This window comes from Pseudophryne corroboree, chromosome 5 (assembly GCF_028390025.1).
Source record: "Pseudophryne corroboree isolate aPseCor3 chromosome 5, aPseCor3.hap2, whole genome shotgun sequence".
Classification (NCBI taxonomy): Eukaryota; Metazoa; Chordata; class Amphibia; order Anura; family Myobatrachidae; genus Pseudophryne; species Pseudophryne corroboree.
This window is the reverse complement of record NC_086448.1, coordinates 693,406,109-693,420,833: the sequence shown is the minus strand read 5'-3', so window position 1 is coordinate 693,420,833 and position 14,725 is coordinate 693,406,109. Positions and strand designations below refer to the sequence as shown.

At 44.1% G+C, this 14,725-nt stretch overlaps 1 protein-coding gene across 7 annotated transcripts in view; it reads right to left on the bottom strand.

Moving 5' to 3' along the window:
- ADHFE1 (alcohol dehydrogenase iron containing 1) overlaps window positions 1–14,725 on the bottom strand; it is a 203,361-nt gene that overhangs the window by 99,664 nt on the left and 88,972 nt on the right. For all 7 annotated transcript variants that reach the window (XM_063923832.1, XM_063923831.1, XM_063923836.1 and 4 more), the window contains one exon: window positions 10,570–10,607. In XM_063923832.1, the coding sequence (XP_063779902.1) occupies window positions 10,570–10,607 (38 nt within the window). The remainder of the gene's footprint in view (window positions 1–10,569; window positions 10,608–14,725) is intronic.

The window sequence follows — 14,725 nt, the reverse complement described above, 5'->3', positions numbered from 1 at the left end:
AAAGTCTAGATATGCTACATCTACAGCTCCCCCTTGGTCTATTATTTTCATCACAGAATCAAAAAAGTCAATAAGATTTGTTTGGCATGATCTCCCACCAGTAAATCCATGCTGTTTTGGTTCCTGTAAGTTGTTTGATTTAAGATATTCCACAACTCTTTCTTTCAGTAGTTTTTCCATTACTTTCTCTACTACTGATGTAAGCCTTACTGGTCTGTAGTTACTTGCTAGTTACTTGCTTCTTCCTTGCTTCCACTTTTGTACAGTGGAACTACGTTTGCTCTTTTCCAGTCCTCTGGAATGGCACCTGTATTTAGTGACTGGTTAAATAATTCTGTTAATGGCGCCCCCAGCACATCTTTTAGCTCTTTTAGTATCCTTGGGTGTATCCCATCTGGCCCCATTGATTTATCCACTTTTAGTTTTGAAAGTTCAGTTAGGACCTTCTCCTCTGTAAATGTACTTTCATCTACCTTATTTTTATGAATGTCCTTGCAACTTAACTCTGGTCCCTTCCCTTCTCCTTCTGTAGTAAATACTGAGCAAAAATAATTATTTAGGTGATCTGCTATTGTCTTGTCTCCCTCCACCAAATTCTCACTCTCACTGTCTTAAGTCTTATTATTCCTCCATTTGATTTTCTCCTTTCAGTTATATACTTAAAAAAAGTTTTGCCCCCTTTATCTATTGACTGGGCCATTTTCTCCTCAGCTTCTGCCTTTGCACATCTGATCACTTTCTTAGCATCCTTCTGTCTGTCAAGATACACCTCTTTGTCATTATTATTTTGAGTCTGTTTGTATTTCCTAAAAGCCATCTTTTTTGCTTTCACACTAGTTGATACTTCTTTTGTGAACCACACTGGCTTCCTTTTCCTGGTGCTTTTCCTAACCCTTTTGATACAAAGGTCTGTTGCCCTTAGTATTGCACTTTTCAGTTTTTCCCACCTCTCCTGCACCCCTTCCAAGTTCCTCCAGTCCACCAATGAATCAGTTAAACATCTCCCCATTTTTGCAAAGCCAGCATTTCTAAAATCCAACAGCTTTGTTTTTGTGTGACAGGAGTTGGATCCTGTCTTTATACTAAACCATACTGCTTGATGATCACTGGAACCCAGGTGCTCACCCACATATATGTCTGATATTCTGTCACCATTTGTTAGAATTAAATCTAATATTGAGTCTTTGCGAGTGGGCTCCCTCACCAATTGCTTGAGAGATGCTCCCTGTAAGGATTTAAAAAATGTGCCACTTGTAGCTGAACTTGCAAAGGACCCCTCCCAATTTACATCAGGTAAATTAAAGTCTCCCATGATTATGACTTCTCCCTTTAAAGCCATTTTAGAGATGTCCAACAATAGGTCCTGTCCAAATCCTGCCCCTGGCCTGGTGGTCTATAGTTCACCCCAATGCGAATAATGTCCTTCTCCCCGGTTTCTGTGGTGACCCAAAGGGCCTCAGTTTTCTCCTCAACGTTTTGTATTAAAGTAGCATTTATGCTTTTTTCACATACAGGAACCTTGTGATTGCGTTGAGATGCCATCAGGTCTACACCTGGTAGGCCCCACTTGTCCACTAGGAGTTGAAACACTTCCTGATGGAGACTCCACTGTCCGGCGTGAATGTCCTGACGACTGAGGAAATTTGCTTCCCAGTTGAGGACCCCGGGAATGAACACTGCCGATATTGCTGGCAGATGGTGTTCCGCCCAATGAAGGATTTTTGAAACTTCCATCATTGTCATGTGGCTTTGAGTGCCGCCTTGATGGTTTATGTATGCCACCGTGGTGGCGTTGTCTGATTGTACTTGAACAGGACTGTTCTGGATCAAAGAGGTGGTCTTCAGGTTGCCGGGATCCTGACGACCACCATACCGGCACCGGAATCCTGACCGCCGCCATACCGTCAGATTTTATCCCTCTTGGGGGTCCACGACCCCCCTGGAAGGAGAATAGATAGCATGGTGTGCGTAGTGCACCACTGTGCCCGCAGCGTGGCGAGCACAGCAAGTCCACAAGGGGCTCATTTGCGCTCGCCCACAAGGGGCTCATTTGCGCTCACCCAGCTGTCGGTATGCCGGCGGTCGGGATTCAGGCGCCGGTATGCTGGTCGCCTGGAGCCCGACCGCCGGCAACACATACTACACCCGTATCAGAGGCAGGGCAAGAGTCAAAGCATTGAACACTGCCCACAATTCCAGAATGTTTACCGGGAGGAGAGATTCCTCTTTGGTCCACCGACCCTGGAGAGAGTGTTGCTCTAGCACTGCGCCCCAACCCCTCAGACTGGCATCCGTAGTCAGTAGGTCCCAGATGGGGATCCAGAAGGGATGGCCCCTGCTCAACTGTTGGTCCTGTAGCCACCAGCTCAGTGCCAAATGAACCTCCGGAGTCAAGGAGAGCATTTGAGACCTGATCCGATGAGACAGGCCATCCCACTTAGAAAGGATTAACCTCTGCAGAGGGCGCAAATGAAATTGAGCGTACTCTACCATGTCGAAAGCAGACACCATGAGGCCTAGTACTTGCATCGCTGAGTGTATCGACACTCTTGGGCGAGAAAGGAAGTATCAGATCCTGTCCTGATGTTTCAGGACCTTCTCTGGAGATAGAAACAGTCTTTGGCTGTGTGTGTCCAACAGTGCCCCCAGGTGCACCATGCTCCAAGCAGGGACCAATGAGGACTTTTTCCAGTTAATGAGCCACCGGTTGAGTATAGGCCGAAGGACCCATTGGGTTTTGGGACTAGAAACAGGGTCAGTTGAATAGTATCCCCTACCTCTCTGGGACAGAGGTACCAGCACTACCACTCCTGTGTCCAGGGGGGTTCACACAACCAGGTGTAGAGCTTGTGCCCTCTACGGGTCCGAAGGAATAACCGTCGTGCCAAACTGGCGAGGGGGGACGTCTCTTGAAAGAGACAGTGTACCCATGAGAAACAACTTCCCGCACCTAGGCGTCTGAAGTGGTCCTTAACCAGACCTGAGCGAATTGCAGAAGTCGGCCTCCCACCCTGGGATCCCCCAGATGGAGGCCCGACCCGTCATGCAGCAGGCTTGTCTTGTTTGGAAGCAGGCTGATGGGCAGCCCAGGATTGTTTAGGTTTGGGCTTAGTGGTTTTGGAAGCATGAGCTTGTCTCGGGTACGCCTGACCCTTTGCTTTGCCTGGTGGTCGAAAGGAATGAAAAGTGGTACTCTTAGCCCTCGGTGCAGAAGGATTAATACTTGGGAGAAACGCAGTCTTAGCAGTCGCCAAGTCAGTCACAATCTTGTTTAGATCTTCCACAAATAGGATGTCTCCCTTAAAAGGGAGCACCTCCAAGGTCTTTTTAGAGTCTAGGTCCACCTACCAGGACCTCAACCACAGAATTCGGCAAGCCAGTATAGACATAGTAGACGCCTTGGCAGCCATTACAGCTGCCTCAGAGGACGCCTCCTGAATATAGTGGGAGGCGGTGGTAATATGAGACAGATATTGTCTGGCAGTGTCAGAAATATCCTGAGGTAGTTCATCCTCTAATGCCTGAACCCATGCTTCAATTCCTTTTGCGGCCCAGGAGGCTGCTATAGTGGGTCTATGTACAGTACCGTTAAGGGAGTAAATAGACTTCAGGCATCCCGCCACACGCTTATCCGTCGGTTCCTTCAGTGAGGTGACAGTGTTGACAGGCAGAGTAGATGACACCACAAGATGGGTGACATGAGAGTCCACCGGTGGTGGATTTTCCCACTTGTTACTCAACTCCGCAGGGATAGGATAACGAGCTAGCATCTTCTTAGACAGGGAGAATGTGTTTCCTGGAGAAGACCAGGATTCCTGATGTATGTCGATTAAATGGTCAGACTACTTTAGCAACCTTCTGACGTTTGAACTTATCAGGTTTATTAGAAGCAGTAGTGGGATCTACCTCATCATCAATTTGTAGAATTAGCTTAATAGCCTCCACTAGGTCAGAAACATCAACCTGAGTTGTAGGTTCCTCGTCAGAAGCAACTGTATCAGTATCTGACGGATCAGTATATTCCCCATCCTCATCAGAAGAATTATCTGAAATATTAGTGGATTGTGAGGAGGAAGCGGCCTGTTTAAATGACCCCTTGACCCCAGAGGGACATGGGGTAGACTTTTGTCTCACCGAAGATTGATTTAATTGTTGTATCTGGGAAGACAGAGTGTCCGCTCAGGGCGGATTAACTACAGGGACAATATGTGGCTGCAAAGGCACATGAGGTCCCACAGGGGGCGTAAGACGTATCACAAGAGTATTCAGTATATTTGAGAATGCTGCCCAAGGTGGCTCCTGATTGGCTACGGGCTAACTGGGAAATGTATGGCACCCAGTACACTGACTATCGGTTAATACTTCCCCCTCAGGTAAATCCTTAGCGCAAGCACTGCATAATGCAGGAGCGCCCGCGGGTTTCCCGCCTTTTGTGACAGACATTATAGGGAATGTAGCCGTAGAGCGTAACAGTACAATATAGCCAGACAAATACAATACCTGCAAAACACTCTCTTATTTATGTGACAGTAAATACAGAACATAAACAGAGAATAAATGCGGTATGAGGTGAGTGAAGAACACAGTAAAATACACTTGACAGTATATTCTGCGCAGCACTATATGTTTGACCCTGACGCACCTAACCCCCCAGGGTACAGAATACAGTGATAGCTATAGCTGGGATACACTGAGAGTGAATTACATAAAGCAGATGCAGGCACACACATTCACTGTGACAATGCAGAAATTATTTTAGACACACAAAAAAACTGCACTGGAATATATATATATATATATATATATATATATATATATATATATATATATATATATATATTAGTGCTGGGCAACGATTTCATTTTTAATCGCAATTAATCGCAGGATTTCATGCGATTAATAGCGATTAATCGTATTGTTAGCTGACTAAAGTCAATAATTAATTCAAAAGTGGTGTATTGCGCACTTTTAGTACTTCTATATGAACAACAGTGCAATAACATTAAACAACACTGCAAAAACATTTGGTTTGCAGTTTTCCCTTAACACAGTAGCATTTAAAAAACGTTAAAATTTAAAATTAAAAATAAAATATGTTTTCTGAGAATCTAAATCTGTTTTCTTTCCCAGATTTTTGTTCCCACCAGATTGGACAGATATATTTTAGGTGTGTAACCTATTTACTGCTCTGCACCAAGCCAGTTGCTAAGACACACAAGGTTATTTACATTTTCAGATGATAAAGAAACTCTCTTCTTCTGTACAATATGACCAGCAAGAGAAACAACCTTTCACAGGGTACTGATGTTGCAGGTGTGGCCAAGTACTTCTGTGCAATGGAGGCCAGCCTGCTGTGTGAGCCTGCATGTTTGGACCACCACTCTAATGGACAGGACTCTGTACTGATGGTGGGCTCCGCTCTGAATCGACGCACACTGTTCTCAACTGACTCTTCCTACTGTTCAGAATCAGACTCTGATGAAGCAGCCAATAGGGCTAACTTTTTATTTGGTGGCTCTGATGTTGTTGCTTCCACAGGTTTCTCTGCAACAAACCTCTGTTCCTTTAGTAAGTTGGTGACTAAGGCCCACACCTCACCCCTCTCAGCTCAGTATACACTTGAGGTCCTTGAATCTAGGGTCCAATGCGGTAGCAATCTTCAGATATGCAATGTTGGCATTTTCTTTGCGTGTCTCCAGGTCTGTTCTGAATGTAGACTTAAATTTGACCATGTAGGCAGGGTCATCATCTGAACTCTCCATGACCCGAGAGAGATGGCAAAAAGCAGGCAGAACCACAGAGCATGAAACATACTTTTCTCCTCCCAGAAGTTCAGTCACATACCTGCAACAGCAAAAAAAAAATCAAACCCATTTCTTTGGGTACGGGAGAATGCTGGTGGTTAGAAGACCGACAGCGGCATCCTGGAATCCAGATACCCAAAAGTCCCCGGTAAGTATACTAACCCTCCCTACCCTTAACCCTCCCTGCATAGTGCCTAACCCTAAAAGTCCGCTGGTGCTGCCTAACCCTAACTCTCCCTCCATGCAGCCAAACCCTAACCCTCCCTGCTCCCTACTAACCCTAACCCTCCCTGCTTCCTACCCACCACAAGTAAGTGCCTAAACCTACCTAACTACATCCCAGTCATGCTATATTTTTTACAGACAGGACAGTGGAGAAATGAAATATATGAAGTATGTAAAATATACCTGCAGGGCTCCAGTAGCATTTCCAACCTCTGCAGTTTGTCCATTTCAGCTGTAGTTGGCATGGCAATCTTGGTGTTGTGTGTGGTGAGGACATCCCTCAGTGGCTGTTCATTTCTACAGACACTTTTTTATCATGTCCAGAGTCGAATTCCATCTGGTTGGAATATCTTGTATAAGCGACTCCTTATTTTGTCTATGTTGAATTTGTTGTTTTTGTAATTCGGCAGCACTTGCTGGACTGTGTTTAAAGTGGCCTACAACTTTTCTGCATTTGGCCAGGACATTGTCAAACGCACTATTCTGCAGAGATACTGTGACAGAACGCTGGAGACTGTGCGCAGTGCAGGGGACATGTTCAAAAGGCAGGTGTCTTGCAGCAGCAATCATATTTCTTGCACTATCTGTGCTAAGTGTGCCGACTTTATCTGAAATGTTCCACTCCTGTGCAACATGAATAAAATGTTCAGCGCACGTTTCAGCAAAATGTCTCTCTTCTGTTTTCATTAGTCAGAGCATGTGAATGTAGCTCCCAGTGTTCATCAATATAATGCACTGTAACTCCGAGGTAATTATGGTTACCCAGCGATGTCCAGTAATCTCCAGTGAGAGCAACATGTGGTGCACATTGTAACGCCATCGCTTTTGTAGTCCTCTCATTTTCATACAAGTCACGTATTCTTCTTGTGATGGTGCGTCTTGAGGGAGGCTCATACATGCTGTCATTCGTTGCGATCCTAAGAACGTTCCTCAGACCGACATCTTCGACAATACTAATTGGCCTGCAGTTTGTAGCTATCCACTTCGCTATGTTATTTGTTAGCTTTTCTTGCTCTTGTTTATCTATACTTCTCACGTATGCTGTATCCAATGTAGTCTGCCGAAGCTTCCCTCCACTGTTTGTTTGAGTGGGTGAGTTGCTGGCATCAACGGTGTGTATTGCATTTAAGTGATATTTCAGACTTGAAGTACTCCGGTGATAAGAAAATTCAGCTTTGCAGTGTTTACAAATAACTTTGGTTTTATCAACTGTGCCATCTGGTAGAGATTTAAAATGAAAATGTCCATGTAAGATTTCGGTTCCTTTCTCCATTTTCTGTGAAAACATTTTTAAATAAATAAAATAAAATTTATAAAAAAAAAAAAAAAACTATTTTTTTTTATTATAGCAGATTAGGCACCCCAGCAATAAAAGGGAGTATAATAGCTCAGCAGGGAGACCTTAATGAACGAAGGAGGTCCAATCCCATCCACTAATATAAGCAATATCAGCCCCAATGTACATAAACCCGTCACATCCAGTCCCACAGCGCGTTGATAGAACCAGTGAATAGCCGCTGCGGGACCATTCTCATCCAGTCCCACAGCGGCGCCCGCCGGAGAAGAGAAGGGCTGCCCTGCGCGCTGCAACCCACGCGACCGAGGTTTCTCCTCAGCCACGTGTAACTAAGTTACCCAGTTCAGGGCAGCGTGCGCTACGGGATCCCACTCACCCAGTCCTACCGCGGCGCAGCTCCCGCTTGTGTTCTAACTTAGAACACAAGTGGGAGTTGCGCCGCCGTGGGACTGGGTGAGTGGGATCCCGTAGCGCACGCTGGCCGGAGCTGGGTAACTTAGTTAGAACTTCTAAGTTAATCGCTACCTATCTAACTAAAAACGAAATGCTAAAGAGCAGCTATAAGGGAATCCTATGCCTTTGCTAGGGCCCTGTATAAAAACCAGTACTCACAGAGATATTGTGAAGATGTCTCAGTCTCAAAAGGTTATGGCGGTTGGCGGTTTCTTCTCCGGCGGCATCCGGTGGCTTCCTCTTCTCCGGCGGCATCCAGCGGCTTCTCCATCAAGGGGATCAGATGAATTACTGCTTCCGGAGGCTTCTTCCGCTACTGCTTCCGGCGCAGCAGCATTAACGGCGTTAACAATATTATCGCCGTTATTGCCTTATGGCGTTAACGCGTTATCTTGCCCAGCACTAATATATATATATATATATATATTTATATATATACACACACACACACACACAGCCAGAGAATGGATATATATATCAGAACACTTGTACTGAATATTCTGGTAGAGAGACACTTGTTTTTAACTAGCACTGTCTTAAAATGACATGTAGAATACTTAAGTGACTGTAAAATCACAGCGCTGATGGGGCAGGTGGATTTACAGAGGAGACTTTGCCCAGCAGTCCCGGAGACCAGACACAGCTACTTGAGAAGATGGTGCCTAAATCTCAGCCAGGGAGTGAGGGAGGGAGAGAGAGAGAGAGAGAGAGAGAGAGAGAGAGAGAGAGAGAGAGAGAGAGAGAGAGAGAGAGAGAGAGAGAGAGAGAGAGGGAGAGAGAGAGAGGGAGGGAGGGAGAGAGAGAAGCAGCTCCATGGTGGGAACACCAGCAGTAGATGACGCCCGGAGCTGGGGGAGGGGCTACAGGTCAGCGCCTTATCCCCTATGCTGGTCATCCCCTATGCTGGTGGATATAGTGGGGTGCCTGTACTGACACAGTGTCCACGCCAGCGGTGCGGCCCGTCTCCTGGGACCGCGACCAGAACATGATTTAGCGGCAGGTCCCGCCTGGGGGACCCTCTTACCTCCTCCCTAAGAAGCAGCCACGCGATCCTGGGGAGCGTCAGCGGTGGCGTGCCTGGTAACTGGAGCGCCTCCGCCACAAGTACCCAGGTACTCAGCCAACGGGAATATGCAGCGCTGCTGGGGAGGTGATGGAGCCGCAGCACAGTATGTCACAATGACATATAAAGTGCTGCAGCCCTTGAAGTCTTCTAAAAGCTCTTTTCAGGGCTGCTTAGCGACATGCTCTGCAGGCACCAACTTACAAACTGAACTCCAGTGTCCGGAGGCGGGTTTATAGAGGAGGCCATGCAATGCATCCTGGGAACAGTCAAAGCTTTAGCCTGTTGGTGCCTCTGGATCAAGATCCAACTATACACCCCCCATGTATTCCCTGTGGAACACAGTGTACCCCGCTGCAGAAAGGCCTAATTCAGCATGAGCTGTAGTTTTGGGAAAATTTGCAAAACTACAACTCTTTCCACTAGCATGCGGAGGCCAGCCAGCACAGGGCAAGGCAGACCATTACAATGTGAGCGACTTTAGCGCCAAATAGTGATTTCCGCACTTCAATGTATGAAGCTGAATCAAGGCCTATATATGGGAAAGCAGTTGCAAGCTGTGACACGCCTACAAAGCGCGCCATGCCTGCCTTTGTGTGGCCACCCCTCGTTACCTCCCACAAACGCTCTCTGCCTGTCACTCACTTTGCGAATAAAGCCTCACTGCAACTGCTATCACAAGAACATCACGAAACATGTAACTTATACACATGCACAGTAGTAAAAAATAGCCCACTGCGTACAACATCGACATTGTGTCCATTGGGATGAATTTGGTTACCAATATAGAAGCACATGTGGCTAGCTGTAAGGATTTCACCATGCAATACTACTAAACATAATGGCACAATTAACCGACATATATTACTCTCAGAACATATCCAAGATCTAGTATTCATTCTAGCACCCTGCACCTGTCACAACACGTGCAGTTCCTCTTTCCTGCCTGGGGTGTCGCTCTCTGCTCTGGTGCTTCTAGTACACTCTGGTCTGTATCTCAACACTGACACCCCTGACAGGTAAGAGGAACTGCATGGGTTGTGACAGGTGCAAGGTACTAGAACACTACTAGATCCCTATACGTAGTAGCCATTACTACAGCTATTTGCTATGATACAGTTTTCATATTAATTAATTGACTATGGGGGTTATTCAGAAATGGAAGCAGCCACTGCGTTCGCATGCAGCAGCCCTCTGACCCGTCACCATGCAACCGCATCCCGGAAGGATGTGATTGTATAGTGATTGACAGTCATGGGCGTCGTGGGGTTAGGGGGGGTTAGTGTGCGCGTCGCCTCGGATACGCAGGCGTTTCCAGGGCGGCTGCGTGACATCACACGCAGCCGTTCTGACAAAAAAAATGTCGCCAGACCGCCTGCCAGTGCAGCCAGGGGTCATCCTCATATCGATGCGTTCATAATTAAATTGTGAACACATGGTGGGCCGGCGAAGTACACATGCTGGGCAGCTTTGCCATGCTGGGCGGCCGCCAGCATGTGAGTAGATGGACGCAGATCTTGCTACGGAAGCAAGATCTGCGTCCATCTCTGAATAACCCCCTATAGGGTAGCTCAGCAGATTGGGTATGATTTTGTTTTTATCGTTCTCTGAACCAATATATAATGAATACAATAATTAAGAATAGCAAGAAATTAAAACATATATACTGTATGGTATATGACATACTGTAACTTCTGATGTAACTTTTATAACTTTCACATACTTACCTCAAATGCATAGTCTGTTGTAATCTGAGATGATGGAGCTAAAGAGAAAGTGAGAAAAAAATTAAATACAATGGAACTGCACTTTCTGTAAATCAGCAGAAACATAGAAGTGGGACCTGGAGGAGATCAAACTGCTTTACTGGTGTCACTGGGTCCTTATAAATTGACATTCATGTGAATCTTGGTCTGCTTCCCTGAGTGTAGGGGACAGACACACTTTAGCAAATGTGGATAGTGGGTGGTCGTGTCATGCAAATGGCGCTACTCAGTGAACCAATGTGTTTACTGCTCAGAAATCAATCATATAAGATATAATAAAAAATATCTTATTTAAACAAAGAAATTGCATTCTTTAAAATAATTTTTAAAAAGACATAAAAATCATAGGCGATGAGGCATAACGCATCTGGTGTGAAGGAGCCGCAGGTGTCGTTGGAAAGGACTGCAGAGTACATGGTATACCCTGCAGTTGGCTCCTAGGCTTATACCAGTGGGTGGTACCTCCGTTCCCCAGTTTGATCCAAATTAAGTTTCTATTGTCCACAGGTGGAGTGCGCAGACGCGTTTAGAGACATTGAGTCTCTTTTTCAAGGCTTGTACTCCCCTGTGCAGTCTTGGCTTTTTTATAGCTGAAAGAGTCATGTGGTGTTTACTTCCTGTTTCCATGGGAGGAAGTGACATCATCGGTGCTGTGATCCTGGAAATTAATGTATAAAGTCTTTTAAACTTATTATATAACGGAGTATTAATTCGATTTTAATGTTGAGGATCCTCCTTTTCATGAGTATAAAGGAGCCTTGCTTCTGTTGAGGTCCCGGTCGTCACGATCCCCGTGACCAGAAGTCACAATCTCCGCGACCGGAAGTTGTGGTCCCGCGACTGAAGGTTGTGGTCCCGGCATTTTTATGAATGCACGGAAGTCTAGTGGTGGCCATCTTCAAGTATTCCAGTATAGCAGACAGCTCTTTATATGTAATGTGGCACTTTTGGTTTTTAATGGTGGATGACATTCTTGTCATGCGCAGTTTATGGATTATTTACCAGGGATTCCATATAGAAAAGGAGAAAGAGAATATGTTAAAAAGATGTTATAAATAAATATAAATTCTATTTCTGTTAGGATATTGATTCATTATATAAAAGAAATAAATAGTGATGACCGATATAATGTTTAATTTGTATATATCAAGTAAGGAACCACTACAGCTCAAAGTCATGATTAAGGCTTTTTGGTGACAATGTTTGAAGTTTGTAGATTGTTTTCATTTCTGTTCGTGCTAGTTTTTTTTTTTATCTTTCTATCAGGCCAGGTGGACTTGATATGCTGTAAATCGGCAAAAATTTGATGGAAGCAGTAGAACTATGAAGGTGAATTCTGAAGTGTTCTGACAGGTGGTGGGTAGTTAATCCATTTTTGGTGTTCACCAATTCTTCTTTTCAAAGCCCTAGACGTTCTCCCTACATAGGCTTTGTTGCAGGAACACACCACCAAATATACTATATTGGTGGTGTTGCACATTATAAAGTCGTTTATTTTGAATTTGGTGTCTTTCACTGTGATTTCTAAATATTTGCTGGTCTCTGTTTTTATTTGTTTGCATTCTTGGCAGTTGCCGCATCTATGAAACCCCTTGGTTCTTATGGGGATTACTGGATTTAATGGGCAAAGCACTTCATACTAGGTGTTTTTTCAGATTTGGTGTTTTCATATGTATGAAGCACGGCTTTTCGGGGATGATATTCTTAAGAATGGGATCTTTGCAGAGAAGGTACCAATGTTTCTTAATGATGGTCTAGATTTGTTTGTGCCCAGAATCATAGCCGGTTATGAAGGACCATTGCTGGTTGTTGTTACTGGTATTACGTTTCTTGTTCTTAATAATCAGTAAGGTGGATCTTTCTGTCTCTAGGGCAGAGGTAGCTGCTATGTCCAAATCCTCTTCTTTATATTCTTTTCTCTGGAACTCGGTTTTTAGTTCTTTATTTGATTTTAACAGACTGCTGCATCACTGTAGTTTCTTCTGATGCGGATGAATTGACCTTTAGTTATTCCTTGTAGCCAATTTCGATGGTGTTCATTGTCTGTCGATATGTAGTTGATGGTATCCGCTTGCTTCTGGTAGGTTTTCGTTTGTATGGTATTATTGTTTATGTAAATGGCAAGATCCAAGAAATGGATTTCCTCTCTGCTCCTAGTGAATGTAAGTTGAATTTTTTTTTGTTTTGATTAATGTCTTGACAAAAGGTATCCAGATTTTCCTCATTCCCTTTCCAGATGAAAAAAATATCATCAATAAACCTTCACCATTTAATTATGTTGGTCATCCATGCTTCTCTGGAGTAGATCTCATTTTGTTCCCAGTGAGCCATAAATAAATTTGCATAGCTGGATGCGAAGCATGTCCCCATTGCAGTGCCTTTTTTCTGCAAATAGTAGTCCCCATTGAAAAAGAAGAAATTGTTCTCTAGGATAAAGAGGATGGATGCTGAGATTACATTTTTCACAGCCAGAGTGTATTCTGTATTTTCAAGGAAGCTATTAAATTGCCTCTTGTCCCTGTCCATGATCAATCACTGTATATAAAGAAGTGACATCAGCAGTCACAAGGAGAATGTCTTCTTCCCATGTGATATTGTGTAATTTGGTTATTGTATCTCCTGTATCTTTCAGGTAGGAGGGGTTTCGGATCACAAGAGGTTGAAGTAGGTGATCTACAAAGGCAGAGAGATTGGAAGTTAAACTTCCTGTTCCTGTTATTGGTCATCCTGGAGGGGCAGTTGTACTTTTGTGCACTTTAGGAAGTATGTAAATTGTCGGTGTGGAGGGGTCCTCTACGTTTATAAAGCCATACTCAGCTTCAGTTATTGCACCTGTTTCTAGATGTTTCTGAAAATTATTTTTAATCCGGGTCGAGGGGTCACTCTTGAGTTTCTGATAGGTGGAGGTGTCTAGCAATGGTCTCTGAATTTCTTTTATGTAGTCTTCTTTGTTCATAATTGCAATGCCGCCACCTTTTTCACAAGGTTTGATGATATTGTCGATATATGTAGAGTCTTGATAGCTTCTCGTTCTTTTTTGCTCAGGTTCCAGCGTTTCTGCTTCTTTTTAATTTCTTTTAGATCTTCTGAAAGGTTTCTATAAAGTTACTTTTAATGTAGGTGGGGTAAAACTGGGATTGCTTCTTGAATTTGTTATGATTCTCATAGGAAGTGTCTCCTGATGTACTTTCTTCCATGGTGGCATTTTCTGCTTTATCTGGTTTTTTTTTTCTCAAAGAATTCCTTTAGAGATTTTTCTTACAAACTTCTGTACATCTAGACATTTCTCAAATTTATCAGGTAGGACAGTTGGTGCGAATTTTAGTTTCTTCTTGAGGACCCTTTCCTCTGTATCCATGAGAGTCTTAAACTTAGGTTAAATATCACTTTCCTCTCTCTCCTTTACTATTCCTTGTGCCTTCTTTTTTTTTTGTTCTGGATTTAAATTTTTCCTGCCCTCTTGCCTCTTTTCTCCTTTCCAAGGGGTTTCATAGACCAGCAAATATTTAGAAATCACAGTGAATGACACCAAATCCAAAATAAATGACTTTATAATGTGCAACATCACCAATAGAGTTTATTTGGTGGTGTGTCCGGTCGGTGGACCACAACTTCCGGTCCTGGAGATCATGACTTCCGGTCACGGGGATCGTGACGACGGGGACCTCAACAGAAGCAGTGTTCCTTTATACTCATAAAAAGGTGGATCCTCAACATTAAAATCTAATTAATACTCCATTATGTAATGAGTTTAAAAGACTTTATACACTAGTTTCTGGGATCACGGCACCGATGGCGTTACTTCCTACCATGGAAACAGGAAGTAAACACCACATGACTTTCAGCTATAAAAAGGCCAAGGCTGCACAGGGGAGTACAAGCTTTAAAAAAAGAGACTCAATGTCTCGAAACGCGTCAGAGCACTCCACCTGTAGACAATAGAAACTTCATTTGGATCAAATTGTGGAATGGAGGAACCACCCACTGGTATGAGCCTAGGAGCCAAATGCAGGGTATACCGAGTACTCTGCAGTCCTTTCCAACGACACCTGCGGCTCCTTCACACTGGATGCGGTATGCCTAATTTCCTATGACTTTTATGTCTTTTTAAAAATTA